Source organism: Geotrypetes seraphini, chromosome 12, assembly GCF_902459505.1.
Source record: "Geotrypetes seraphini chromosome 12, aGeoSer1.1, whole genome shotgun sequence".
NCBI lineage: Eukaryota > Metazoa > Chordata > Amphibia > Gymnophiona > Dermophiidae > Geotrypetes > Geotrypetes seraphini.
Window position 1 is genome coordinate 109,634,161 of NC_047095.1, and position 27,736 is coordinate 109,661,896.

Consider the following 27,736-nt stretch of genomic DNA (forward strand, 5'->3'; position numbering starts at 1 on the left):
GAGATCTCAGTATAGAAAAGACACACTGATTTTTACAGGAAAGGATTTAAAAGCTGAATAGTTTTGTGAGTATATTAATAATAATAATAATAATAACTTTATTCTTGTATACCGCAATACCATGGAAGTTCAATGCGGTTAACAATAGAAGAGACTGTACATTTACAGCGATGATACATATTATAGTGTTGTTACATTTACAGAGATGTTACATAAATAGCAGTAATAAAAAGGCATATACTAAAGAGGAGGCTGTGCGTATACAGCGATGTTACATGTTATAGCGGTAATACATTTACGGTGATGTTAAATGTGAGGCAATGATAAGGCAGGGCAATTAGATAAAACAGAGATTGAATAAGAGAGGCCATAGTGGCTTGGGAGGGGGGCGTAGTCAGAGGGCATGGAGGCATATCGAGGTCAGGAGGGTGCAGGGAAGGAGGGAAGGCAGCGTTAGCGGAATTTGTCGAAGAGGTAGGTTTTTAGTGACTTCCTGAACAGGTGGTAGGGCGGGGAGTTGGAAATGAGGGCAGTAAGGCAATTGTTCCATTTGCCCGCTTGGAATGCTAGGGTTCTATCAATGAATCTCTTGTAGAGGCAGCCTTTTAGGGAGGGAAAGGTGAATAGGTGGGCGTTTCGTGTGCGAGAGGGGCCTGCTATTTCAAGGTGCTCCGACAAGTAGATTGGGGAAGATCCTGTTAGAGTTTTGAAACAGAGGCAGACGAACTTAAAGATGATCCTTGCCTCTACTGGAAGCCAATGGAGTTTGGTGTAGTAGGGGCTAACATGGTCGTATTTTTTGAGATCATAGATGAGGCGGACGGCCGCATTTTGGACTGTTCTAAGACGTTTGATGTTATTTTTATAGGATCCCAGGTAAATAATGTTGCAGTAGTCTAATATGGTTAATACCAGAGATTGAACGAGTAGACGAAAGGCTTGGTGGTCGAAGTAACGTTTGATGGTGCGCAGTTTCCAGAGGGTACAGAAACATTTTTTCACCTGGGCACTGGTATGGTCATCGAAGGTTAGAGTGCGGTCCAGGATGACTCCAAGGATTTTTATGGTGGGTAGGATAGGGTAATCTAGCCCATTCAGTCTGAGGGAAGTGTTTGTTAATTTATGGTTGGGACTCGCTAGGAAGATTTTGGTTTTTTCAGAGTTCAACTTTAATTTGAGTTTTGAGGTCCACAGTTCTAACTTGGTGAGGATAGATGCAATGAGTTTTTCCGTTTCTAGAGTGAGTGAGGTAATGGGAACAATGATGGTGATGTCATCTGCATATATGAACGATTTTAGGTTTGAGTTTGCTAGGCTTCATGCCAGAGGGGTCAAGTAAATATTGAATAGGGAGGGGAATAGGGGAGAGCCTTGTGGGACTCCACAAGGATTACGCCAGTGGTGGGAGAAGGCTCCATTACTGTGGACCTGTTAGGTACGGTTGGTTAGGAAGCCTGTGAACCAATCTATTACCTGTCCGGAGATGCCGATGGAGTCAAGGCAGTTGAGCATAATGTCGTGGTCGACCAGGTCAAAGGCGCTGCTCAGATCGAATTGAAGTATCAGGGCGCTTTTACCCAGCGAGAACAGGTGGAGAAGGTAATTTGTCAGAGCAGCTAGGACGGTTTCGGTGCTGTGGTTTGGGCGGAAACCGGACTGGGAGTCATGAAGAATATTGAACTTGTCGAGGTAATTCGTAAGGTTGTTGTTGACAAGACCTTCCTTGAGTTTTTGGAAGAGTGGTATGTTGGCGATGGGTCTGTAGTTGGTGATGGAAGAGATTGGCTCCTTGGGTTGTTTAGGGATAGGGGAAATGAGGATGTGGCCAAGTTCAGACGGGAAGTGTCCAGTGGACAGACATAGGGATACCCAATTGAAGAGTTCTGCTTTGAATGATGGGGGGGCGCATTTCATGATGGTGGGAGGACAAGTGTCTAATAGGCAGTTGGAATTGGCGTATTTAGAGTAAAGTTCGAGGAATAGATTCCAGTCAGGATTTTCAAAGGAGGTCCAGGACATGTCGGCTATTGAACCTTCTATATCTGCTGCGTATAGGTTGAGTGGGGGTTCGGGGCTGTGAGCTGCAAGAGACAGTTTTAGAGTGTGGATTTTGTTCGCGAAGTGGTCGGCTAGAGTGATTGCGGACGGAGGGAGGTTGGAGGTGGGGCGTTTGTGAGAGTCTATGTCGAATAGGGAGTTAACTAGTCTGAAAAGTGCTTTGCTGTTTAGAGAAGGGGAGTTTATTAGTTGGGAGTAGTGTTTACTGCGCTTATCGATGATCTGTTTTTTGTATTCTTTGACTTTCAGTCGCCAGGTAAGTCTGTCTAAATCAGTCCCTGATTTACGCCAGATTCTTTCAAGTTTCCGGACTTCTCGTTTTATGGTCAGGAGGTCCGCGTCAAACCAGCTGTTTGAGGGGCGAAGAGTTTTCGAGCGAAGTTTAAGAGGGACAGTGGTGTTAAGAACCTGGTCGCTAAATTTTTCCCAATTTAGGTGGAAGTTGGGGTCTACGTCGGAGTCGGAGATGAGAGTGTAGTGTGACCAGAAGTCTGCTGGATTAAGATGTTCTCTTGTCCAGATGAATTGCTTTGTATGGATGGGGTTAGGCTTTTTGTTAGGTTGGTTTTTGTGCCAGGCTAGTTCAAAATTGCACAGGAGGTGGTCAGACCAGGGGGTATTTGACCAGGTTTGGTCTAAGAAACTTATGTTGAGAGTGGTGTTGGTATTGGAGAGAAAGGTGATGAGGTCGAGGTAGTGACCTTTGTTATGGGTTGTGGTTTGGGGGGGATTGGAGAAGCCTAGTGACGTGAGGAAGGAGAGAAGGTCTGCGACATTTGAGTTCTCTTTCTGTTCTAGGTGTAGGTTGATGTCTCCTGCTAAGAGATTGTAGGTGCCTGCTGACGAGTTCGCAAGAAGGTGCTCGTAGAAATCGTCTTTTGCTTGATTCCATTTATTAGGGGGTATATAGAATAGCGTGACGATTAGGTTATCTATACAGTCTGTTTTGGAAATTTTGCAGGTGAGGATTTCCAGGTCCTTGGTTGATTTAGAGTCTAGGACATGGAAGTGAAGGTGATTATGGAGAATGATAGCGAGGCCACCTCCTCTTTTTGAGTTTCTTGAGAGAGTGATAATTTTGTAGTGTGGAGGGAGAATGTCCCCTATGATGGGGTCCTGGTCGGAAATGAGCCATGTTTCGGTTAGGAGGACAATGTCTAAGCGAGTTTCATCCAGCCAGTCTTTGATGAGCTGGGCCTTATTTCTAGCTGAGCGGATGTTCAAGTAGGCACAAGGAAGAATGGATTGTTGTGGGGGGCAGGAGGGTATCGTATATTGCAGATATTTTAGAGATCGTTTTCTTTTAGGAGTTGGTCTAGGAGGGTGGCGGGTGGTGTTGATCATAGGAATTGGGAAAGGACCTGCTTCTGTGCAATCGTGTATAAGTCGATGAGGGCGGAGGAATTTGTCAGGGCCGGGGATTCTAGTCCAAGTGGTGTAGGTTGAAATAGGTTCAAATGCTAGAACATTTGTAATCCAGCCTCTTGTGCTAAGCAGATAGAGGAGGAGAAAGGCGGGGAGATTATGAGTGATGCTGGTCATGTTGGTCTGGTCGGGAGGGGGGAGGAAGATTCAGAGGGGGGGGCAATCTGTGAGGCTAGTGTGAAGGGGAGGCCAAAGCTGGGTTCGCAGGGGGAGATTGAGGGGTGTTGTGGGAAGAGGAGGGCTAGGGGAGAGGCTTGGTGAGGGGCAGCTAGGTGGAAGCAGCAGGCCTGGGAAGGGAAGAGAGAAGAGAATAAAGAGTAAGATGGGTAGGCTAAGGGCGGATACAGACACGGGGTATGTAAACTAGAGTGCAGAGGGGAGGCTTATGAATGAATATAAATTCAGGGCATGTAAACTGGAGAGATTGTGGAGAAGGTAAATCTATGACTATGAATAGGTCATAAGATGGAATTAAAGGTAAAAATCTGTAACAGGTATGAAGTAGGAGTCGTGGGTAGATACAAAGAATAAATCTGTGAACTTGAGAGAAGATGATCAGATCAGGGAGGCCGCAAGTGACAGTCAAGGAATGTAGTACGTGGCCCTCGGGAGTTAGTGACACTGAGTTAGGTGTCGGTCTTTGGCGGCTGAGCCCTTGAGAGGGCTGGAAAGGCAGGCCAGATGCCGAAGTGGCTGCTGGGGGGCGGGGCAAACCACCGAAAGCGTTGCTCCTCCGGAGCAGTGAAGGGGGACGACTCAATCTCCCTTCCCCTTCACTGTGCTGGAACAGGGAAAAAGGCCCGGTCTGCAAAGCCCTTAAGAGGGCTGGAAAAGCAGGCCAGGTGCCGAAGTGGCTGCTGGGGGCGGGGCAAACCGCCGAACGCGTTGCTCCTCCGGTGCAGTGAAGGGGGATGACTCGATCTCCCTTCCCCTTCACTGTGCTGGAACAGGGAAAAAAGGCCCGGTCTGCAAAGCCCTTAAGAGGGCTGGAAAAGCAGGCCAGGTGCCGAATATTACAATATCTGTCTATGTATTTCTTCTTTTTATAAAATATGTAAGCTCAATATGAGTATGTAACTTTTTAGGTATAAGGATGTAATATTAGGAATGCTCCTGTTACACGCCTTTATGAAGCTAGCCTTATATGGAAACAAATAATTTGGACCTATTAGATTGCAGTTAGATTATAACGAAGGAATGTCGTCATTTAGGATATATATGGAAGTGTAACTGGTAAAACGTTGGAATTTATTATGAGCAAGGCCAGCTTTTGGCTTCTGTAATAATTCTCATGAAGCAACTGAATCAATTGATAATTAATTGATAATTCTTATGATCTAATATTGATAACTAATAAAAAATAATATATTGGATTTTATATTTTGCATCATTTTTGTCATTTCATTTTACAATCCTAAAATAGCTATAAGTACGCTTGTGTGCAATTATCCTGATCAATTGGCATCCCTGGGTGGGCCACAGCGTACTTTGCGTTTCTAGGTTTCATATTTTGAACCGTTGGTGGACAGGGGTTCGCTTGGACGTGAAGCATAAGGTGATGTCTGTTCTTTGATTAACAGACTGGGGGGCCCCATTGGAGCAACGAAATATCGTGAGTTATATGTATATTTTATTTGTATAATAATACTAATCGAAAAAAGAAAAAAAAATTAAAATTCAGATGTAGGAGGAATTAATGCTTTGTAGGTAAGCATAGTGTTTGGGGATATTGTATTATATGTTTAGTTTGTTAAGATTTGGGGGTATAGAGGTAAAATTGTATCTTCGATTTTGCTTTATGACTTTATTTCTGCTGTCTATCAATTGGCCAGGTCTCTCTCTCTGTTTTATTTTTCCTCTCTGGTTTCACAGCTGTCCTGTTAAGTTTGGGTGTGAGTGCCCAGGGAAGTGTGCTTTGTAAATACCTCCTGGGGTTTTGTTTCTTACAGTGTTTATTTTGAAGTTGTTTGTTTGCTAAGAGGAGACAGTATTTAGGTGATTTAGGACTTGTTTGAGAGTAATTGTGAATAGACCCCAATGGTCCATCCAGTCTGCCCAACCTGATTCAATTTAAATTTTTTAAATTTTTTTCTTTTAACTATTACTGGGCAAGTAAGAAAGGAGCAATCATGGCAGTGAAAGATAAGTGTTGCTCGTTGTTTTTTATTGCTCTTTCAAGCATAACCTAGGGGGTTTTTCGCCAGTGATAGAAAGCTTAAAGGGAGCTAACGAATTACTTAAGCTCCTTTTCCTAGTCTCAAAGCAACGTTTGCTTTGCAGCATCTGAGGCATTTCCCCTATTTAGTTATAATAGCTTGAAGTTAGTTTGCAGTTAAGTGCTAAAGTGGGGTTAAGGTATTGAGCATTTTCCACCAGTGTACATTTAAACTGGAAATATCGGGGGGAGAGGGGGTTGGGTACAATAAAGCATACATAATAAAATATATAAAACAGAAAACAACAAGGTTATATTAAAAAGCTATAGGAACATAAGTGGACAAAGATAAGTGGAGGGTTCTTTACTCAACCTAATACAGTATATTATATTCAGTGTCATCTGTTTTATGTCTGGCTTGTTTAGAACTCACATTTTGCCACTGAACCGATACAATTTTTGCCCTCTCCATCTCTATCAGTGCTTAGCTATATAAAGCCAACTTTTGGCCATATAGCAATTTATATGACCAAAATCTGACCAGCTAAGCCACAGAATATTTCTTCAAAATTCCTTATGTGTAGCTCTGTATATTCCACAAAACAATGTTTAATCATCGAACTCAGAGGGTTCTAGAAGATTAATTTTCACTCTAAAGAGCCTGCAATGTTAATAGGGGTATCTGAATATTAGGGTAGAGATACCTAAGGTAAGATGGCAGAGTCCTCTAATGGCTGCATGAAAGTAGTGTATGGTGACCTTTTGGTTCCACTTTCATTTGGTGCCAGAGCATGAGAGGATTCCCTAAAGCAGGGAGGTAGTGGTGGGAGAAGACCTCTCTCAGAGAAAAATTTGAACTAGTGTAAAAATAATACATCTCAAAGGCAGTTAGCTGCTTTTGGTTACATCAAAGAGAAGAGTAAAAGTCCCTTGTTGATCCATCCTTTGAACTAGTGTATCAGGTAGTGAAAAAGAAAGCTTTTGCCTTGCACTCCAGAACTAAATTGGAGAAGTCTTCACTTTTTTTCTGGTCTATAAGGTGGTAGCTAATTCTTTTTTTTGTTGTTGTTATGCATATATATACTGGCTCCTCCCACAAACATATATTATACCTGATGGCTCCTATCTGTGCTTTCTTCCAGTTGGTGGTCAATGTGTCTGTTGAACTCAATGTACCCTCCAATCACAGTCCTGCAAGTGTGTGTGTGTGGGTGGGGCAATACTTCAATATCATGGTCTCAATCATTCGAGACAGGCAGATCTTTTAGAGTTTTCCAGAATTTGCCTGTTCCTTCCTATTGAAAATGTGATATTGAATCAGCACCACCACCGGCAAGAATATAGATAGCTTAGGGGGAACATTGGTTAACCTTGCCTCCATATTTGCCCATCACATGTGACTGCTGGCCAGTGTTCCCGGTACGCTTTGTTACAACGTACCTGGAAATCAGTATTTCAATTGTGAAGGGCAGGTAAGTACACCTCTTCCAGCAAGGATGCCTGTGCAGCTGAATTTTGGACTATGCAGCCAAAGTCAGTTAAGGTCTAATTTGTCCCTCATTACACCATCACATACCACATAGTGTTTCCATCCCCGTAAGCAAAAGAAATGACTAAAAATACTATCACACTGCATCAAAAAAGACTCATACAACTATTTGAAATATATTATACTAATCTTATAGCCCGTTACATTAACGGGTGCTAGAATACATGTGTGTGTGTGTCTCTCTTTATTTCTTTCTCTCTCTTTCCTTAGCTGCTTTCTTTCTTTCTGTCTTTCTTTTTCCTTGGCTGTCCCCTTGCCTGCTCCTCCTGTCCATTCTCCCTTCCTTTTACCTCCCCTGTGTCCACCACCACCCCTTCACAGGTCTCCTTATGCAGCAGCATCCCTTCTCCCTTTGTTTTACCTCCCCCCTGTCCAGCAGCACCTTCCTTCTCCCCCTGTCCAACATTAGGCCTCCGTTCCTTTTTCTTCACCCCCCCCTGTCCATCAGCACCTCTTTCCTTCTCCCCCTGTCCAGCAGTAGGCGTCCCTTCCTTTTTCTCCCCCCCTCCTCCTTCTTATCCCTATGATACACTTACCTTGCTCTGCCCCTGATCAGAGGCTCCCGACAGCCGCCCAGTTGCACCCATTGGAAAAGTTCCCTCTGCGGCATCCCGCACCCCTCCTGACGTGACTCCCACTGTCCCGCACCTGCCCCTGTGTCTTTCTTCTTGTCTTTCTGTGTCCCTTCCTCCCTCTCTCTGTCTGTCCAAAGCAACATTCCCTCCTCCCACACCATTTCCCTGTGCACCTGCCCCTGTGTCTTTCTTCTTGTCTTTCTGTCTCCCTTCCTCCCTCTGTCTGTCTGTGCAAAGCTGCATTCCCTCCCCCTTCCATTTCCCTCCCCCCCCACAAGTTCCCTGTGCCTGCATTAGCGTTTCCTCTACCCTCTTTCCCTTCCCACAGTCGCGAATACAAACGCGGGCCCGAGTCCTTTGCCCCCTCCCTTCCCTTCCTGCGGGCCCGACTACACATGGCGATTCAAGCAGCGTGTGCTGCAGTCTTCACACGCTGCTTTGGGCCCTTCTACTGGCCTGATTTACTCTGGCATGTCCGGAGCAAATCAGGGCAGTAGAAAGGCCCGAAGCAGCGTGTGAAGACTGCTGGACACGCTGCTTAAATCGGCAGTTGGGCCCGCGGTAAGGGAAGAGGGGGGGCGGCAAATGACAGCGGAAAGTTGCTGGGCTCCTCGATGGGGGCGCTGAGTGGCCGCGGTCCCTCTCCTCCCAGACCCCCCTCCCCGGAGGAACGGAGATCGAGTTGCCGCAGATCGTTCTGATCTGCTCCTTGCCTTAGTATATTTTTAAGTTGAAAGACACGGTGGCGGCGGCTCCTCTCAAGATCCCCGACTGCATTGGACTTCCGACGCAGGTGGGGATCCTGAGAGGAGCCGCTGCCTCGTCTTTCAACTTAAAAATATAGTAAAGCAAGGAGCAGGGCAGAGTGAAGAACATTGATTCCCATAAGATCATCCGCCTCGGGGGAGACAAACGCCGCATCCGACATCAGCCTCGGGGGAGGAGAGAGAGTGTTTCGGGCGCATGCTGCACTCCTATCTGAGATGCTGTACATCTCACGGAAAACGGACCCACGCGATAGGACTGCGCATGCGCGGCCTAGCGTTTTATTATATTAGATATGTTTTAAAGTATACTCTTGCTGTGACAAACTGCTGATGAGTTTTGGGTCTTTTTGTTTGTTTGATCAACAGATCAGTTACAAATCACAGGATTATTTTATGAGTGACACTGTTAAGTTCCCTTATTTCTATCGGACTATCCCCACTGATTTTCATCTCTGGGTTGGGATAGTCAAACTACTGAAGCATTTTGGCTGGAACTGGGTCGGTTTAATTACACTCAGTGATGACAGCAATGTAAAGGCTAGCAAGATATTGAGAGGAGAGATTGAGCGGAATGGCGGTTGTGTTGAATTCCAAGCAGCAATTCGGCGCAAAGGAGGCTTGTCAGAGAAGCAAAGAGAACGAGTTATGGAGCTTCTTCATCATTCATCAGCTATTGTGATCATTTTCTATTGTGAAATAGACACTGCATGGAGACTGTATTTAAAATTGTTTGCTAGTCTTCTACAGACATCTGATAAGGTTTTCATCACCATAAATGAGTTGAACTTCCCAGCGAGTGTCCCAACTCACCTTGATTTGAAAAACAATACATTGACAGTCATAAATTTTGGAAAGAACATTCCAAATTTTTCAAGCTTTGTTCGTGAGATGAAGCCTATTGAGCTATCAGGGGATATTTTTGCTGAGGGCTGGTGGCAGAGTCTGTGTGATAGCCAATGCCCGAGAAGTATCAAAAGATCCTGCAGTACTAATGGAACACTTCAAGCCTATATGCATTGCAACATAAAACACTTTGCAAACAGCTATAGTGTGTACAATGCTGCGTATGCCCTGGCGCATGCACTGCATGCCATGTTCATGTCTGGATCAGGAAACTACACTGCACAAAGCAGGGACAGATGGAAATTTGGGGATTATTTGCCATGGAAGGTAATATGGTTTCTTAGTGGAATCTTATATTCGGAAGGATGACCAATACTGCTTATGGCCATAAAGTGCTTGCCATCAAAAAACTTAAAAAGAGACTTCTATCAATAATAGCAATTTTTTATTTTACTGTTTTCTAGGGTGAACACAAATTAATAATAAGCATGCAAGTGTGATTCTTATAATAATTGTGATATAAGAGAGAAAAATTGAGGGCTAGAAAATAAAAGAGGTACATAAATCTAAAAACCCTCCTAAATTGGCACTTGGACGATCAAAAAGACAGGTTGTCCAAGTACCGATAATCGAACAAGGGTTTAGACGCATCTAAAACCGTCTTAGGCCTTTTCACTGCCTCTGTGCACCCAGAGCGAAAAGGGGCATTTTGTCCAACACCCATAATCAAAAAGTTTAACAGGTTGCCTGGATGAAACTTATACGTTTTGACTTAAAACAAGTCAAAAAAGGTATAAGTTCCAGATCGGGCTGCTGAACTGATCGCGGCTGCTGCGATCAATTCAGCAGCCCAGGCTACCCATTCCTCCAAACCTGCAATGATCATGACAGGAAAGATACCCAATCTCTCCTGTTGACTCCTACCATGACCCCCCCAAATAATCACTGCAGGAGGGATGCCCAGTCCCTCCTGCCCCACACCCGTGGGTCATAGCTGGTGTCGGCAGGAGAGATTGGGCATCTCTCCTGCCACAATCATTTAAGGGGGGGCTCAGAGCTGGTGTTGGTAGGAGAGATTGGTCAAATGCCAGGGGGAGAGGGGGAAGTGACAGTTCTACTATATCTTTCTTAAGATAAGGAGACCAGAATTGAACGCAATAATCCAGATGAGGTTGCACCATGGAGTGATACAGGGGGCACTATAACATTCTAAATCTTGTTAACCATCCCTTTTTTAATAATTCCTAGCATCCAGTTTGCTTTTTTGACCACCGCCGCACATTGGGCAGAAGGTTTCATTGTATTGTCTACGATGATATCCGGATCCTTTTCTTGGGTGCTAATCCTCAAAGTGGACGCAAGCATCCAGTAACTGTGCATCACTTTGCATTTGTCCACATTGAATGTCATCTGCCTTTGGATGCCCAGTCTTCCAATTTCCTAAGGTCCTCATGCAATTTTTCACAATCCACATACGTTTTAACAACTTTGAACAGTTTAGTGTCATCTGCAGATTTAATCACCTCACTTGCCTTTCCAATTTCCCAATCATTTATAAATAAGTTAAATAGCACCGGTCCCAGTACAGATCCCTGCAGCACTCCACTGTTTACTCTCCTCCATTGAGAAAAATTACCATTTAACCCAACCATTTGTTTTCTATCCAATAACCAGTTCCTAATCCACAATTGAACTTTGCCAGCTATCCCATGACACTTTAATTTTCTCAGGAGCCTCTTGTGAGGAACTTTATCAAAAACTTTCTGAAAATCTAGATATATCAACCGGCACACCTATATCTACATGTTTATTCATACCTTCAAAGACATCAAGCAAATTGGTGAGGCAAGATCTCCCTCGGCTGATCCCATGCTGACTCCATCTCATTAAATAATGTTTATCTACATATTCCACAATTTTATTTTTGTTAAATTATTTCTACCATTTTACCCAGCACTGAAGTGAGGCTTACCGGTCTGTAATTTCACGGATCTCCCCTGGAACCCTTTTTAAAAATCAGCAAAACATTGGCCTCCCTCCAATCTTCAAGTACTACAGATGATTTTAGCGACAGGTTACAGATCACTAACAGGTCAGCAATTTCATGTTTGAGTTCTTTTAGTACCCTGGGATATATACCATCCGGTCCTGGCGATTTATCACTTTTTTAACTTGTTGATTTGGCTTAGTACATCTTCCAGATTCACTGAGATTTCTTTCAGTTCCTCTGCATCATCATCTTTGAAAACCATTTCCAGTTCAGGTAGATCTCTTACATCATCTTCCGTAAAGACCGAAGCAAAGAATTCATTCAGTCTTTCCGCTATGGCCTTATCCTCCCTGAGTGCCCCTTATCTGCTTACTTTCAAGATAACATCCCTAGCTATTTATTATACCCTGTTACATGGCATTCAAACTCTGTCCCCTTTCTTATCTTGTAGGCACGTCTGCAAAAACATGTACCTCTCATACATTTCTTTCAAGCTGTTATGTTTGTCCGCACAAACCTTTTTGAGTATATCTGAGGGTTTTTTCTTTTAAATTCCTTCCGATTCATGACAATCATATAGTAAGCATTATATTATAACTCCTTCACTTGGCACAGTTTGAATGGGAAGTTCTCACAGAAAGAAAAGGTAAAAAACTAAGACTACCCTGATTCTCTGTGACCATAGTGAGAGGGCTGCTAAGACTGAGGCAGCTTTGCAGTGATGGATGATAAAATTAATGAGGAGAAAAAAAATAAGGATGCCTTTTACACAGTCAAAGTAGAGGCTTCTACCATGGCTCAGCAAGGTAAATGGTCTGATGCTTGTAAGAATTCTATAAGTGTCAGAACATTTACCTCACTAAGCCACAGTAGAAACCTCCACCACAGCCTTGTAAAACCCAGTATAAGTGATATGGTGCTGGCCCTCCTTCCACAACAACATCTGGAAGTAAGTGTACAGAGGCACCAACAGTGAAAGTTAGGAAGAGTGAAAGGTTGGGAGAGAAGAAGACATGTAGAACCTCAAATCCTGAGGTCACATAAAAACATGATGGCAAATAAAGGCAAAATGACCCATCTAATCTGTCCACCCACAGTAACTGTTTCTCTCTTTCTCTCTCTAAGAAATACCACTTGCCTATCACAGGCTTTCTTGAATTCAGACACTATCTCTACCACTTCTTCCACAAGACTGTTCCATGCATCTACCACCCTTTCTGTAAAAAAGTATTTCCATAGATTACTCCTGATCCTATCACCTCTTAACTTCATCCTGATGCAGCCACTAGGTGGCGAAACAGGAGCCTTGGAATAATTGCTGCTTTTCTTCACCACAGCGTTGTGGATTAGTTGAGAGGTGATTTCAACATGAACAGCTGTGGGCCCAATTTCAACGGTCTGTGAGCAAGGATACCAGCTTGTGAAGACAAGTTAAGCATTTTTCCTGTTCTTCTGTTGTTTTCTTGTGCACTTAAGTGTGGGTTAACCCATTTTTGAAAACAGAAATTGTACTTGGTGGAGTTTTTTGTCATCTGATATTGAAAGCATTTTTTAATGCAATTGAGGCTTTTTCTCCAGTATTAGTAAATGTGCTTCAGTGGGTATCTTCACCATTAGGCTAATATCATTGATATATATATATTTTTTAGATTGATTTAAATGTCTCTATCATATCTTCCCTCTCCCGCCTTTCCTCCAAAGTATACAGATTGCGATCTTTAAGTCTGTCCCCATACGCTTTATCACGAAGACCACACACCATTTTAGTAGCCTTCCTCTGGACCGACTCCATCCAGAATTGTACACAATATTCTAAATGAGGTCTCACCAGAGTCTTATACAGGGGCATCAATACCTAATTTTTCCTACTGGCCAAACCTCTTCCTATGCACCCTAGCATCCTTCTAGCTTTCACTGTCACCTTTTCAACCTGTTTGGCCACCTTAAGATCACCACATAGAATCACACCCAAGTCCCGCTCTTCCATCGTGCACATAGGTTCTTCACCCCCTAAATTGTACCGATCCCTTGGTTTTTTGCAGCCCAAATGCATTACTTTGCATTTCTTAGCACTAAATTTTAGCTGCCAAATTTCAGACCATTCTTCAAGCTTCGCCATGTCATAGGTTGTGAGTTCAAACCCCATGTTGTTCCTTGTGACCGTGGGCAAGTCACTTAATCCTCCACTGTCCCAGGTATAATAGATAGACTGAGAGCCTGTCAGGATAAATAGGGAAAATGCTTCAGTACCTGATTGTAAACTGCTTAATACACCTTGTCCAAGTTGTACATCAAATCCTACTCCCTCTGTAACAATGGAAAAGAATTGCTATTTTTTTGCATCTTCGATGAAGAAGGAAACCTTTGGGCTTCTACCCCATAGATCCAGAATCTTTATAATAACCCCATATATATGTATCTCAATATATAGGGCTGTATAGGGACTGATGCACACAGGAAAGAGTCATGCATTTCCCTAAACATGGAGAATGACCAAAATGAATGTTTGGGCTGCCCATCCTGTCCTGGAAGAGACAGTTGTTAAAAACTGTCCATCCCTACAAAGCACTGTTTTACCAGAGGCAATGACTTTGAAAATTGTTCTCCCCATCAAACAGAGTTTGTTTTTGTTTACGTGTATGCTTGACATTATCCGTGTAACCTGGTACTGCTAAAAAAAAATGTATCCCTCGCTCCTTAGCTCCATCATTATCTGAGGAACTTCCACTTTAAGAATGGTCTGGGGGAAGAGATGTACATGGATAAAAATGGAGACCTCGCTACTGGATACGATATTGTGAATTTGCTCTTTCTGCCTGATGGGACTTGGAAATATGAAGCTGTTGGCAGTTATAACCCCTATGCTCCCCTGGAACAGGATTTCACCATTAATGAAAAGGCGATCATGTGGGATAGATCATTCACCCAGGTCAGATTTAAGTGATATAAGAACATGTTCTAAGATAATGAGTCAAGTATCATGAATCTTGCTATACCATGGTGAGAATGGCTGTCAGTGATTGGCTGCTACAGGTTTTTTTTCCTTGAGAGTAACTGGTTGCATTGGGGATTGAAAGGAGTAACTAGGCAGATGGGAAAGGCCAGTTTGACCTTTTCTTCTGCTTTTTTTCAAATCAGGGAGATTTTTTGGAGCAGAAATATATTTTTAATAAAGCCTTCATTTAATAGGAAACTCATAGAATTATCAAACACATTGCTCAATATATTCCCAGTTTGACTTTTATCTCAAATGTTTGATCCCAAGCCACTTCCATCTTTAATTTACGAATAGGAGTCAAATTTCACCATCTCATATGCTGGGAAAGAGCTGAATTCTCAGTAAGCTACTCTATTATGAGAGATAACATAAGAACATAAGAAAAGCCTTACTGGGTCAGACCAATGGTCCTTCAAGTTCAGTAGCCCATCCTCATAGTGGCCAATCCAGGTCACTAGTACCTGGCAAAAATTCAAAAAGTAGAAGCATTGCATGCTACAGATTTAGGGCAATGAATGTCTCTCATTAACAAACATTTCCTCCAGGAAATTGTCCAAACCTTTTTTAAAACCAGCTACACTATCTGCTCTTACAACAACCTCAGGCAATGCATTCCAGAGCTTAACTATTCTCTGAGTGAAAAAATATGTCCTCCTATTAGTTTTAAAAGTTTTTCCCTGTAATATCATTGAGTGTTCCTTAATCTTGGTAGATGTTGATGGAATGAAAAATCGATCCACTTGTACCTGTTCTACTCCACTCAGAATTTTGTAGATTTCAATCATATCTCCATCTCTTTTCTAAGCTGAAGAACCATAACCTTTTTAGTCTTTCCTCATAAGAGAGGAGTTCCATCCCCTTTATCATACTGGCCACTCTTCTTTGAATATTATAAGTAAATTTGCAGACACAAGTGGAATAGCTAGTTCACATTTGAAAATAAATCTATAATAAAGTTGGGTCTGTATTTTGTGGACTCAAAGAAAATTAGGACTTATTTTAATGTTATAACTGAAAATGTGAGTTTGCTGGCTAATTTTTCCATAGCGTAAACATACTATCAGACATAAGCAATTGTATGAATGCCACTGGGCAATTGCCCTAGAAATATTTAGCCTAACAGATTAATAGCAAATAGCATGAGAGAGAGATTTGGAATTTTGGTTGGAGGTGGCAATTAAAAAAAACAGTGTTCTATTACCCTATCCAGAAATTCATACTTCAAAAGTGAAAATACATAAAAACATAATCACCATACTGGGTGAGACCAATGGTCCATCTAGCCTAGTATTCTGCTTCCAAAAGTGACTGATCCAGGTCACAAATACCTGACAGAATTCCAAACAATAGCAACATTCTATGCTATTGATCTTAGAGATAAGTAATGATTTTCCCCAAACCTAGCTTAATAAAAGGCTACCAACTACTGGATCAAGATTCACAGTGCATGCTGGGATTCATTGATTTGCTCTTCTAGGGGAATGCAATGGGGAAATCAAAACTACAAGTCCCTGCAAGCAATGGGGTAAACCCAGAACTGGATCAACTCTGTTCTGCAAATCTGGATCTAGTTGGCAGCCTTATCTTAATAACAGATTAATGCAATTTATAATAATTTATTTTATATTCCATAGTATACTTTTCAGTTCGACATGGATTAAAGCATAGAAAATGGCCAGGAATTACAGTCCATGAAATCATAATCAACTTCCAAGTCTTATCTAGAACAAATTTTCCGAATAAAAAGGGTTTTTTTTGATGCCTTATAATCAGGAACAGTTAACAATTTAGCAGCCTGATAGGAGAGCAGGAGAGCAGGGTTTTTTTGTTGTTTTTTTTCACTTGCTTCAATTTCTTTTAACCCCTCAATGAGGGGAAGGCAAAGGATGCACAATTTTGAAAATCTCTAACAGGGATTGCTACAGAAAGACAATCATACAGATATTGTGGTGCCATATCCATATAATACTTCATGTAATAAACAGAATTCTTGCTAGCATGGGAGACCAATGAAGATGGAAATAGCAGTGCGAAATACTATCCAATATGTTTAACAAATAAATAAGTTGTATAACAGCATTCTGAATAGTCTGCAATTATTTTAATAAGCATCATGGACTTCTCCTCCAGGAAGCTGTCCAAACCTTTAAACCCAGATACACTAACCCTACTCCCTCCCTCATCCCTTTTACAAAACCACACAAACAGTTTTTAGTGACAGAACATTTAGGTCCTTTTACTAAAGTGTGCTAACCAATTTAGCGTGCAAACTGATTTAGCGTGCATTAATCGATTTAGCACGCGCAAAATTCTATAGACTATAATGGACATGTTAGCATTTAGCACGCACTAATTGATTGCATGCACTAAATCGATTAGCGCTAGCTAAATCAGTTAGTGTGGGAGCAGCGTAGAACATTCAGCATGCCAGCTGGCATTAAAAAAATGCCAATCACGCATCGGTGCTGCTTTCAGAATCACACCTACATTTCTGGCACCTATCTTTGTGCGAATTGCGCCTATGTAGGTGCTTTTAGGTCACCTAACACCACTTCCGGCATTAGCCATGCCTACTTTGGAGTTCGGCAGCCTAAAGCACCTATGTAGGTACATTTCCAGCACCTTTTATTTAAGAGCCGATAGGCGCTTTAACCTCGCCATTTTTCAGGGCGTTCAACTAACTGCTTTTACTACATCCTCCAGCAATGAGTTCCAGAACTTTGACTGAAATGAGTGAAATGAGTGAAATGAGTGAAAAAATATTTTCTTCTATTCATTTCAAACATAATATCATATACCTTCATCGAGTATCCCCTAGTCTTTGTATTTTTTGAAAGAGTATAAAATCGATTCGGCCATGGCGGTAACAGCTTCGATGCTCATGGAATTCCTGGAAGCCTGTTTGATTTTGAAGCTTGTTATTTGTTAAATAATTGTTTCTCAGACTACGCCTTTTGCAGTTCATCATTAACAAACTTATTAGTTAGAGCATGCTTGCTTCAAACTCAAATGCATCTTCAACAACATATTCCCAATATTCCACTGTCAACCTATACATTGAGATATAATATGCAGTTACATGCTAATTTCTATCAAACTCGTACAGTAGATGGATTGCCAAATTCTGAGTCAACTACAGAACTTAGAAACAGGATGATGAAATACCCCAAAATATAATATTACAATAATCTAAGCCCGCAAGGGCAATAGATATATTTGTAACTTACTAAGCATTTTCAACTTGAAATAAACTGTTCTGATTATACTTTGCATAGAAGAGCAGAAAGACCACTGGAGATCTAATATCACCCCAAGATATTTAACTTCAGTGGAAAATGCATTGATGATCCAGTTACATAAGAACATAAGAAATGCCTTCACCGGATCAGACCGAGGTCCATCTTGTCCGGCGATCCGCGCACGCGGTGGCCCATTTAAGTACACCTTTTGGGATACCCGGATTTCCCGTATCCCTCAATATGGTTTTCAAGAAGATGTGCATCCAACTTGCGCTTGAAACCCAGAACAGTAGTCTCCACCACAACCTCCTCGGGAGAGCATTCCAAGCTCCAACCACTCGCTGTGAGTAACAGAACTTCCTGACGTTTGTCCGGAACCTGCTGCCACTTAGTTTCAGGCTGTGACCCCGTGTCCGTGTGACTTCTGAAAATGTTAACAATGCTGCTTCCTGGTCTATTTTATCAAAACCTTTTAATATTTTAAAAGTCTCTATCAAATCCCCTCGCAGTCTTCTCTTCTCTAGGGCGAACAGACCCAGTTTTCTGAGACGTTCCTCGTAGCTCAAATTCTCCATACCTTTGACTAGTTTCATGGCTCATCTCTGCACCCTCTCCAGCAGAGTTATATCCTTCTTAAGGTATGGAGACCAGTGTTGGATACAGTATTCCAAGTGAGGTCTGACCATTGCTCTGTAAAGTGGCATTATGACCTCTTCCGAATTACTCGTGATCCCCTTCTTAATCATGCCCAACATCCTGTTTGCTTTCTTCACCGCCGCCGCGCATTGAGCTGAAGGCTTTAGGGTTCTGTCTATCAGTACCCCCAAATCCCTTTCTTGTTCGCATTTGGCTAATGTCACCCCCAACATTTTATACTCATGTTCTTTGTTTTTCTTTCCTAGATGCATCACCTTGCATTTGTCTATGTTAAAATTCATCTGCCACTTTTTCGCCCAAGTTTCCAGTTGGTTTAGATCCTTCTGGAGATCCTCACAGTCCCCTAGAGAGCCAACCACCCGACATAGTTTTGTATCATCTGCAAACTTCATTATATTGCATGTTGTTTCCTCCTCAAGGTCATTTATAAAAATATTAAACAAAATAGGCCCAAGAACCGAACCCTGGGGCACGCCACTAGTCACTCTCTCCCAGTCCGAGAATTGCCCATTTATGCTCACCCTTTGCCTTCTCTTCTCTAGCCATTTGCCAATCCATCTGTGCACTTCTCCTCCTATTCCATGGCTCAGTAGTTTTCTCATAAGCCTTTCATGCGGAACCTTGTCGAACGCTTTCTGAAAATCCAAGTAAACTATGTCCATTGGATCTCCACTATCCAATTGTTTGTTCACCTTCTCGAAGAATTGAAGCAAATTTGTCAGACATGACTTCCCTTTCCTAAAGCCGTGTTGACTAGCCCTTATTAAGTTGTGATCTTCCAAGTGTTGTACAATGTTGTCTTTAATTATTGTTTCAATTATCTTCCCAGGAACTGATGTGAGGCTCACAGGTCTGTAATTTCCTGGTTCACCTCTTGATCCTTTTTTGAATATTGGTATGACGTTTGCTATCCTCCAGTCCTCTGGTATTTGCCCAGTTCTAATTTACATGTTAGCTAAGGATTGCAATAGTTCGCCAATTTCTACCTTAAGTTCCTTTAATACTCTCGGGTGAATTCCATCCAGTCCAGGGGATTTGTCACTTTTTAGTTTATCAATCTGAAAGTATATCATGTCCAACTCCACATTTACTGTTGTAAGGTTTTCCTCTATGTCTCCGGTGAATATCTTCCCTATGTCTGGAATTGCTGTTGTGCTCTCATTTGTGAAGACAGAGGCAAAGAATGCATTTAACTTATCGGCAACTTGTTTGTCTTCTTTGATTGACCCTTTCCTTCCTTGGTCATCGAGAGGGCCCATTGCCTCTCTTGTTGATTTCTTTCCTTTTATGTATTCTGCATCCTCTGTTACAATCATGTGTCTGATTATGGCAAGATTCAACATCAACTTGCTGTTAACCAAGTCTGTATAACCTCCAAAACATCATTCAAATGAGCTATAGCCAATGAAAAAGAAATTTTAATTAGAAAGAAAAAGTGTAAATCATCAGCATAAAACCAATAAGACATGCCTTGCTGTTTACACAGGGGAAGACGATAGAAATTAAATAGTACCAAAGAAAGTGCAGAACCTTATGAAACACCTGTATTCATTTCTCTACATTCAAAGAAGCTTCCCCCCACATTTACTTCCTACATCCTATCTCTCAAAAATGAGTCCAACCACTGCAGCATTATACCTCAATGCCCACATTCAAAAAACTAACTTACCAAAATATTGTGATTTAATGAATCAATGCAGTAGCCATATCTCAAAAAATCATAAAATATTTGCAACCGTGATCAAATCCAATACAGAGTTCATCCAAAGTGGTTATCAATAAAGTCTCCATACTTTGAGATGTGATGCAAGAATGTCAAATGTGTGGGAACCCTTCAGTTGTAAGGCCAGACAAGCTGACCTCTTCTCTAAAGATGTTATCAATCCAGTGAACAGTCACACCAATGTAAAATTTTCCATAGGGTGACAAAGTCTAAGTCTGATCTTCTATAGACATATTAACCAAGAACTGCAACCAGTTTCAACTTTGTCTCCACTTCAACATAACCCAACTTATCACTGTCCTTTTGTCTGGAGAACAGTAACCAGTTCAAACTTTTAAGGATGACCTGCATAGGAACATTACTCAAGACATTAACCAATCAGCCTGAATGGCTACTTTCAAGTCAAACTTATTTCATATTATCTTTATTTCAAATCAAAGCATAGTTCATAGTCATTGCCATATTCTACTAAGTAGCTTGTTAATGAGAAGAAAATTTATTGGGCAAAACTGACTCAGTTTTAGACAGAAAAGTAATATTCTATTTGAAAAGTCATAACCCAGGGTTGTCTCCAGTAATTCAGATTTTTTTCCCCTCAATCATTAGATTCCGCCACAGTCCAGATGTAGCCTGAGTTGCCTTCCTGGGTTCAGGAAATTAACCATGGAAGGAGAGCCCATCTGCTGCTATGGATGTATCCCCTGTCCAGAGGGAGAGATCTCCATCCATACTGGTGAGAGATTTCATGTTATAATGTGTCATGATCTTGGGCACTTTTTATTTACTTTCAGGCTTATATTTAGTCTTTATTGAAGATTCAATTTAGGCCAGCAAATAGATTTTCACTCCTGCCTTTTCAAAAATTTCACAAGAATTGAGCGGGTCCTGATTTGGACATCTCACTTGCAATCTCAGTGGTCTATGTAAAATGTGTTTTCACATGCCCTAGTGGAACACCCTATGTCTAATCTAAAAATATGAGCTGGATACCATTAAAAAAACTAATCACAATGCTATTGTGTAAGATACATAGAATCTTTGGAAAGCATTCATACATTGTAAATGACAGCAGATAAAGACATGAGCAGTCCATCCAGCTTGCCCAATAGTTAAATGCATTATAAATTCATAATTAAAATAAATTGCAATTTTTTAAATATTTCTTGGTCAATGATTGTACAAGTTTACCTAATACTGTCTTTATTTAATTTATTCAATTTTCTATACCATTCTCCCAGGGGAGCTCAGAATGATTTACATGAATTTATTCAAGAACTCAAGCATTTTTCCCTGTCTGTGCTGGTGGGCTCACAATCTAGCTAATGTACCTGAGGCAATGGGGGATCAGGTGACACATCCATTGTCACAAGGAGCAGCATGTGTTCAAACCCACAACCTCAGGGTGCCAAGGCTTCAGCTGCAACTACTGTTAAAAGATAGCATGGTAAACATTGTATGGCAAACATTGCATTGCAAAATGGCAAAACATAGTTAACAAAGCACGGTAGAAACATAATATGACAAAACATGGCACGGCGAGACATTTCATGGTGACCATAGTTTTGCAAAACATAAGGCTCCTTTTACTAAGCTGCGATAGCGTTTTTAGCACGTGCAGAATTATAGCGCTACATGGCTAGAACTAACGCCAGCTCAATGCTAGTGTGCGCGGCAATGCTGCGTGCGCTAGGTGTGTGCTAAAACCACTATCACAGCTTAGTAAAAGGAGCCCATAGCACGGTAAACACAGTATTACAAAGCATGGATAAATATAGTATAATAGAAGTTGGGAAAAATGGTACAATTTGCTTATTCATATATAGTTTCTCAAAAAGGTCAGAAGTGGGAAAAAGGAAAAGAAAAACCTTTCATTTAGCTTTTGGGGTGTTAACAGGTCCCCACATGGGCCATGTTTCGAAAGACTTTATCAAGGAACCCAAAAGAAAGAGTTGGTGTCTTAAATTGCCAGTCAGGTGATGTGGAATCAAAGGCATGCTATTCTGTTATATGTAGCTCTTATAAGATGAATACGGCTATCTCAGATTAACACTTTTGCCCATATCCTGTGGGGAGAAAGAACCACCATTGTCAGGTCCAAATGGAGCCACTTCAGGTCCCACTGGGCTTACTATCACCTCCTTCACATGGGCTGGGCCCGATGGAGGACAAGCCATTAGGGAGGAAACAGAAACACATGCCCCAAAGAAGCAGACTCTCCTCCATTTGCGTCCAATGCAGGGCCATCACCCTGCTGAGACTTCACTGTCTGGGATTAGAAGCCCTGTAATATTGTTGGCTGTAGCAGAAAGGAGAACAGATTCAGTGGTTGTACAGTATTGATCATCTCTTTCCACTTCATATGCGACATTGCGACTGGAAAAAACAGCAAGGATTCCAATCACCATCAGCATCCTACCTCCATCTTGACTCCATCCCGCAGATGTTCCTGCTTCCAAACATGCCTTATTATAAAGAAAAAGTATTCATTTGCTGTTATTATTGCCCAGGTTATGGAAAACAACAGTAATATCATCCAAACCCAAAGATTCTACATCTCATCTGAAGAATGCTCTAAATTTAGGCCTATAGCAAATCTTCCTTTCTTAGCGTAACTTACCGAGAAAATAATATTCATTCAACTTTCTTCTTTGAAAAATAAAATACGCTTTTCATCCAAATCAAACAGGATTCAGACCTCACCATTCCGCAGAACACTCACTAATAAGTCTTACAACATCTATAAAATACTTCTTGGGCCATTGGAAATTAGTTATACTTATCTCAATAGATCTTACCGAGGCCTTTGATACTATTGACCACTCAATACTTCTGGATAGACTATAATCCATAGGAATATCAGGTAAAGCCCTTGAGTGGTTCACCTTCTACTTCTCTGATCGCACCTATCAGGTGAATTATGCAAATTCTACTTCAGCTTCCTATTTGCAAATCTTCGGTGTCCCGCAAGGGTCAATTCTTTCACTCAGTCTGTTCAATCTATTTCTAGCACCACTCCTAACCCTAGCCCAGTCCATAGGCTTCAGAGTATACTCATATGCAGACAACATACAACTCATCCAACCAAATGTAGCTAGCGATATACAGGACAACTCTCACAAACTAGACAAAATAAACCACTGGCTTACAGAAAACACACTCTCTCTCAATATTACTTTAACCAAAACTTTCAAATTTGAAGTCCTGGAATCTGCTTGAACTGCTCATCCAGGTTCTCTCACAGTCCTCCTATGTACATGCAAATTCAGGAGCAGTTATTCTAACTCTTCTATTACCTTTAATTCAAACAGAAGCAGTGATTCTTAACTCTTCTGATGTTTATGGTTTATGAGGCAACACCACCTTATCAGAAAACAGCATATTATTTTCCCCAAGCTTTACCCTATAATCGTGTCTTCAAACATGAATCCTCAGGCCCCATTTCCACATCAGCTCCATACATTTCTTCTGGCATTTCTATATCAAATTCCTCATTACCTTCAGAAGAATGCTTAAAGGTTTCAGTCCTGAGATTTTTTTTCTTGTTCCCTGTGGGGAATACTGGTTTGTCTTCTGACCCCTGGTTTGCACAGGTCTGCCTCTTTCCAAGGGTTCAGGTAGGTTGCAGTTTGTGGCTGCCTCCATTGCCTAGAGACCAAACCTTTTTCTCTAACTCTGGGCTGTCTCTAGGATCACCTGTGTTTCTCTGGCTCTTTGCTCCTGAGCCTGGATAGCTTCCCTACTAATTAGCCCTGCCCCCAGCAGAGCTGACTGCAGGAGCGATTCCGTTTTTGGGTTTTGCCTGATGAGACTTGTAGTTCTTTGCACTTAGCATTTCCAAACTAGAACTAGGCAAGTATAATTAAGTCGAATTAGAGCTACTTTTCACTTGGGGGTAGCTTCTGCAGGGCTTTTTCCCTAATCTGCCCGCTTCTAGGAGAAGGTTTAGGGGCAGTTTTAGAGTACTGCAGGGTTTCTTACAACATGACAGGGCTCTCCCTGTCACAGTATTTACTAAGCTCCTCAACAATCATGTTAAACTTTTTAATTTTGTATGTTTATCACCTAGACAGGTCGATAGGAGGTATATCAAAATAAAAATAAACTTGACACTTGATATAACTGATGCTATCTATGAGATAATAAGAGAATATTTTTCATTCTCAGATATGGAAACCTGTACAAAATGCCCAGAGGACCAATGGCCCAATCAGAAGAGAGATGCCTGCATACCAAAAGTAATAACGTTCCTATCTTATGAAGAACCTTTGGGGATAATGTTGACTTTCATCTGTCTTTTCTTATTTTTCATTAATACTGTTATTTTGGGTATATTCATTCATTACAGAGATACCCCGATAGTCAAAGCCAACAACCGGGAACTCAGTTACATTCTCCTCATCTCCCTCATGCTCTGCTTCCTCTGCTCCTTGGTATTCATTGGCCATCCTGACAAATTTACTTGTATTCTCCGACAGACTGCCTTTGGGATCACGTTCTCCATTGCTCTTTCCTCCATATTGGCAAAGACTGTCACGGTAGTCCTTGCCTTTCATGCCACCAAGCCTGGAAGCAAGCTCAGGAAATGGATGGGTTCCAGGACTTCAGTTTCTATCGTCCTTTCCTGTTCCCTTATTCAAACTGCTGTGTGTCTTGCCTGGTTGTTCATTGCTCCCCCATTCCCACATCTTAATATGAGATCAGAAATTGGAACAATAGTAAGTGAATGTAATGAAGGTTCAATAGTTGCATTTTACTGTGTACTGGCTTACCTGGGCTTCTTGGCTGGCATCAGCTTCATCGTAGCTTTCCTAGCAAGGAATCTACCTGACAGGTTCAATGAGGCCAAGTACATCACTTTCAGCATGCTGGTGTTTTGCAATGTCTGGATCTCTTTCATCCCAACATATCTGAGCACCAAGGGCAAATATATGGTAGCGGTGGAAGTATTTGCTATCCTAGCCTCAAGTGCTGGACTTTTGGGCTGTATCTTTTTCCCTAAGTGCTATATTATTCTGCTGAGACCTGAAAGGAACAGCAGAAAATGCCTATGACAAAATGAAAAAAAATATTAATATTTGTGCAAAGGATGGATTAATTTAATATTGTTATCAGGCATCAGTGATTGGACATGTCAAAGGTAAATGTCCTTTTTATATCTAGAAACTTTATCATTGGTTGGGGTCACCCTAAATTTGATTGTATTATTACGACTAAGGGCCCCTTTTACAAAGCAGTAATAATGATGCTGCTGTGGAATTGACTGGACTTCGGTGCATATTTTACACAATTTCAATATAAAATTTAAGTAAATATTGTTTTCATTAATAAAGTTGGTGATACTTTTCATTGTAATAAATTTATAGCATTTATACATGGATAGTATTATTATTTAAATTTACACACACAAAAGGTGCTATAAATTTATGACCATAAGAACAAAAGCGCTGCCACATTTGGGCAGACTGAACATCCATTAAACCCAACATCATGTTTCCAACAGTGGCCAATCTGGGTCACAAAAACCTGGGAAGATCTCAAAAGAGAAAACAGACTCTATGCTGGTTTTCCTAGAAAAAAAAACAGTCCATTTTAATAATTTTAGGAAATTATACCATATGATACCATGCAGTTCCTTATATCCCACAAATTTCAACAAGGATTCAATGTGTTTTAAAATAAGATTCTTAAACTATTAAATTTGATCAAGTTACCCCACTGTTACAAAAAGCCCACTGGTTGCCTGTTATACATAGGATAACATATAAAATTTGTCTCTTGGCTTTTAAAACTATACAAACTAACGCCCCAGCATTCATAGACAGACTCTTCATTCCGTACAACCCCCCCGAGAGCCCTCAGATCAACTTCACAGCACACCCTTAACGTTCCTTCTTTGAAAATAATTGGTACTCGTCGTACCTTTATCTTTTCATTGACTGCCCCAATGACCTGGAACTCTCTTCCTCTAGACTTAAGAACTGAACAAAACCTTCAAAAGTTCAAAAGCAGTCTAAAGTGTTTTCTTTTTAAAGATGCCTATAACTGACAATATGATACATATTTACTTTAACAGTGTCCAAAATTTCTCTCTTTTTCAGTTTTCCAGCAATTCTTTACCTTTCCTACTCCCTTTTGTATTTCCCTTCTGTGTACCTTTTCTTTAAATATTGTAGTTCTCCCCCCATTCCCATTGTGTTCGGAGGCTTAAGTACGTCAGTTAGCCCAAGAATGTCTTATTATCAGTCATGTACGTCTAATTGGTCTAAAGGTTTGTCTCCTTGTTATTTTTAAATTTTTTTTGTACAACGCTTTGTACCTTTGGATAAGCGTTTAATCAAAAACTTGAATAAACTTGAAACTTGAAATACAGTCAACAGGGGGGGGGGCGCTGTTGAGCCCATCTGGGATGGCCGCTTGAACAACTAGCTCCAGCAAACTTTATCATCACCCGGCTTATAACCTGTGCTTCTTTGAAAGCTCTCTTTTGTATTGTTATGCTTTCTAAAACCAATAAAATTTGCTTGAACTAGAAACACAGTCAACAGTTGCTGGATTAAAGAAAGAAAGGTATGTTCTGTTCATCTCACAGCACTTGGACATTTCTGAAGCAAATACTTTCAAAACATAACACTAAGGGCTCCTTTTACGAAGGTGCGCTAGGGTTTAGAGCGCATGCACAAAATTACTGCGCGCTATAGTGCGCGGTAGCTGAAAATCTACCGCCTCCTAAAAAGGAGGCAGTAGTGGCTATCGCGCTCGGGAATTTAACTCGCGCTACTGCGCGCGTTAAGGCCCCAGCGCACTTTTGTAAAAAAAAACCTAACTTTCCCTTTTATAAAACCGTGATTTTTTTCTTTTTAGGGCTGGCCGGCGCGCTGAATGCTGTGCAAAGCTCAGATGCTCATAGAGTTTCCATGAGTGTTGGAGCAGTGAACAGCATTTAGCATGCTGGCCGGTGCTAAAAAAAACTCTTTTACAATTTTCTAAAACGTTTTGCTGGTCTGCATATGTTGATAGTTTTACACAGAGTAAGAAAAGAAATGTTAAAGGGGAAAATTCTGTAAATGTCATCCTGATTGTAGGCAACTATACGCATTTTACCGCTGTCTAACCAGCCAATTGGGACACACGTGTTCTTTAAAAAAAAACAAACCCTGAGGCAGGCCACCTAGAGAATGACACGGTGACAAAATTCATCACCTTTCCCGTCCCTGCAGATAACCGTGGGAAACCATCTTCATGTCATTCTTTAAAGAGAGAGGGAAGACTCAGAGTATGAATGGCCACAACCACTGACACGCAAGCTTGCTTTGAAGAATGCTGGTGTAGAAGGCTTGAGATTGAAATAGACACTAGAAAATGACATGGGATTATTTCCCGTGGTTATCCGTGGGGACGGGAACGGTGATGAATTTTGTCACCGTGTCATTCCACCTACACTATAGGCATCTGCCACAGATGCAGGGAGGTGTCTAGGGATGCTTAAGCTCCCCAAGACCAGGCATGGGTGTGGTTTCACCTGGAAGGTTCCTGAAATGTAGGCCAACAAAAAGCTGGTCTACATTTCAAATAGACTTGGTCGCTGAGCTGATAGGGCATGGAAATCTCCCTGCTGTGATCAGCTGAGCAGCCGTGGCAAGGAACCCATCCCCTGCATAATTGGCTGGTAGGAGGGATGCCTTTGGCATTATCTTATTGTTAACTTTTGACGTCTAGCACCATGCGTCTAAATTGGACTTATATGTGATTTCAAAATG

The 27,736-nt window shown here is 41.5% G+C and overlaps 1 protein-coding gene across 1 annotated transcript in view; it reads left to right on the plus strand.

Moving 5' to 3' along the window:
* Nucleotides 1-27,736, plus strand: part of LOC117346286 (vomeronasal type-2 receptor 26-like) — a 46,365-nt gene that overhangs the window by 10,229 nt on the left and 8,400 nt on the right. The window contains exons 3-6 of the mRNA XM_033915687.1: nucleotides 8,896-9,699; nucleotides 14,064-14,291; nucleotides 20,586-20,712; nucleotides 24,144-25,020. Coding sequence (XP_033771578.1) covers nucleotides 8,896-9,699; nucleotides 14,064-14,291; nucleotides 20,586-20,712; nucleotides 24,144-25,020 — 2,036 coding nt within the window. The remainder of the gene's footprint in view (nucleotides 1-8,895; nucleotides 9,700-14,063; nucleotides 14,292-20,585; nucleotides 20,713-24,143; nucleotides 25,021-27,736) is intronic.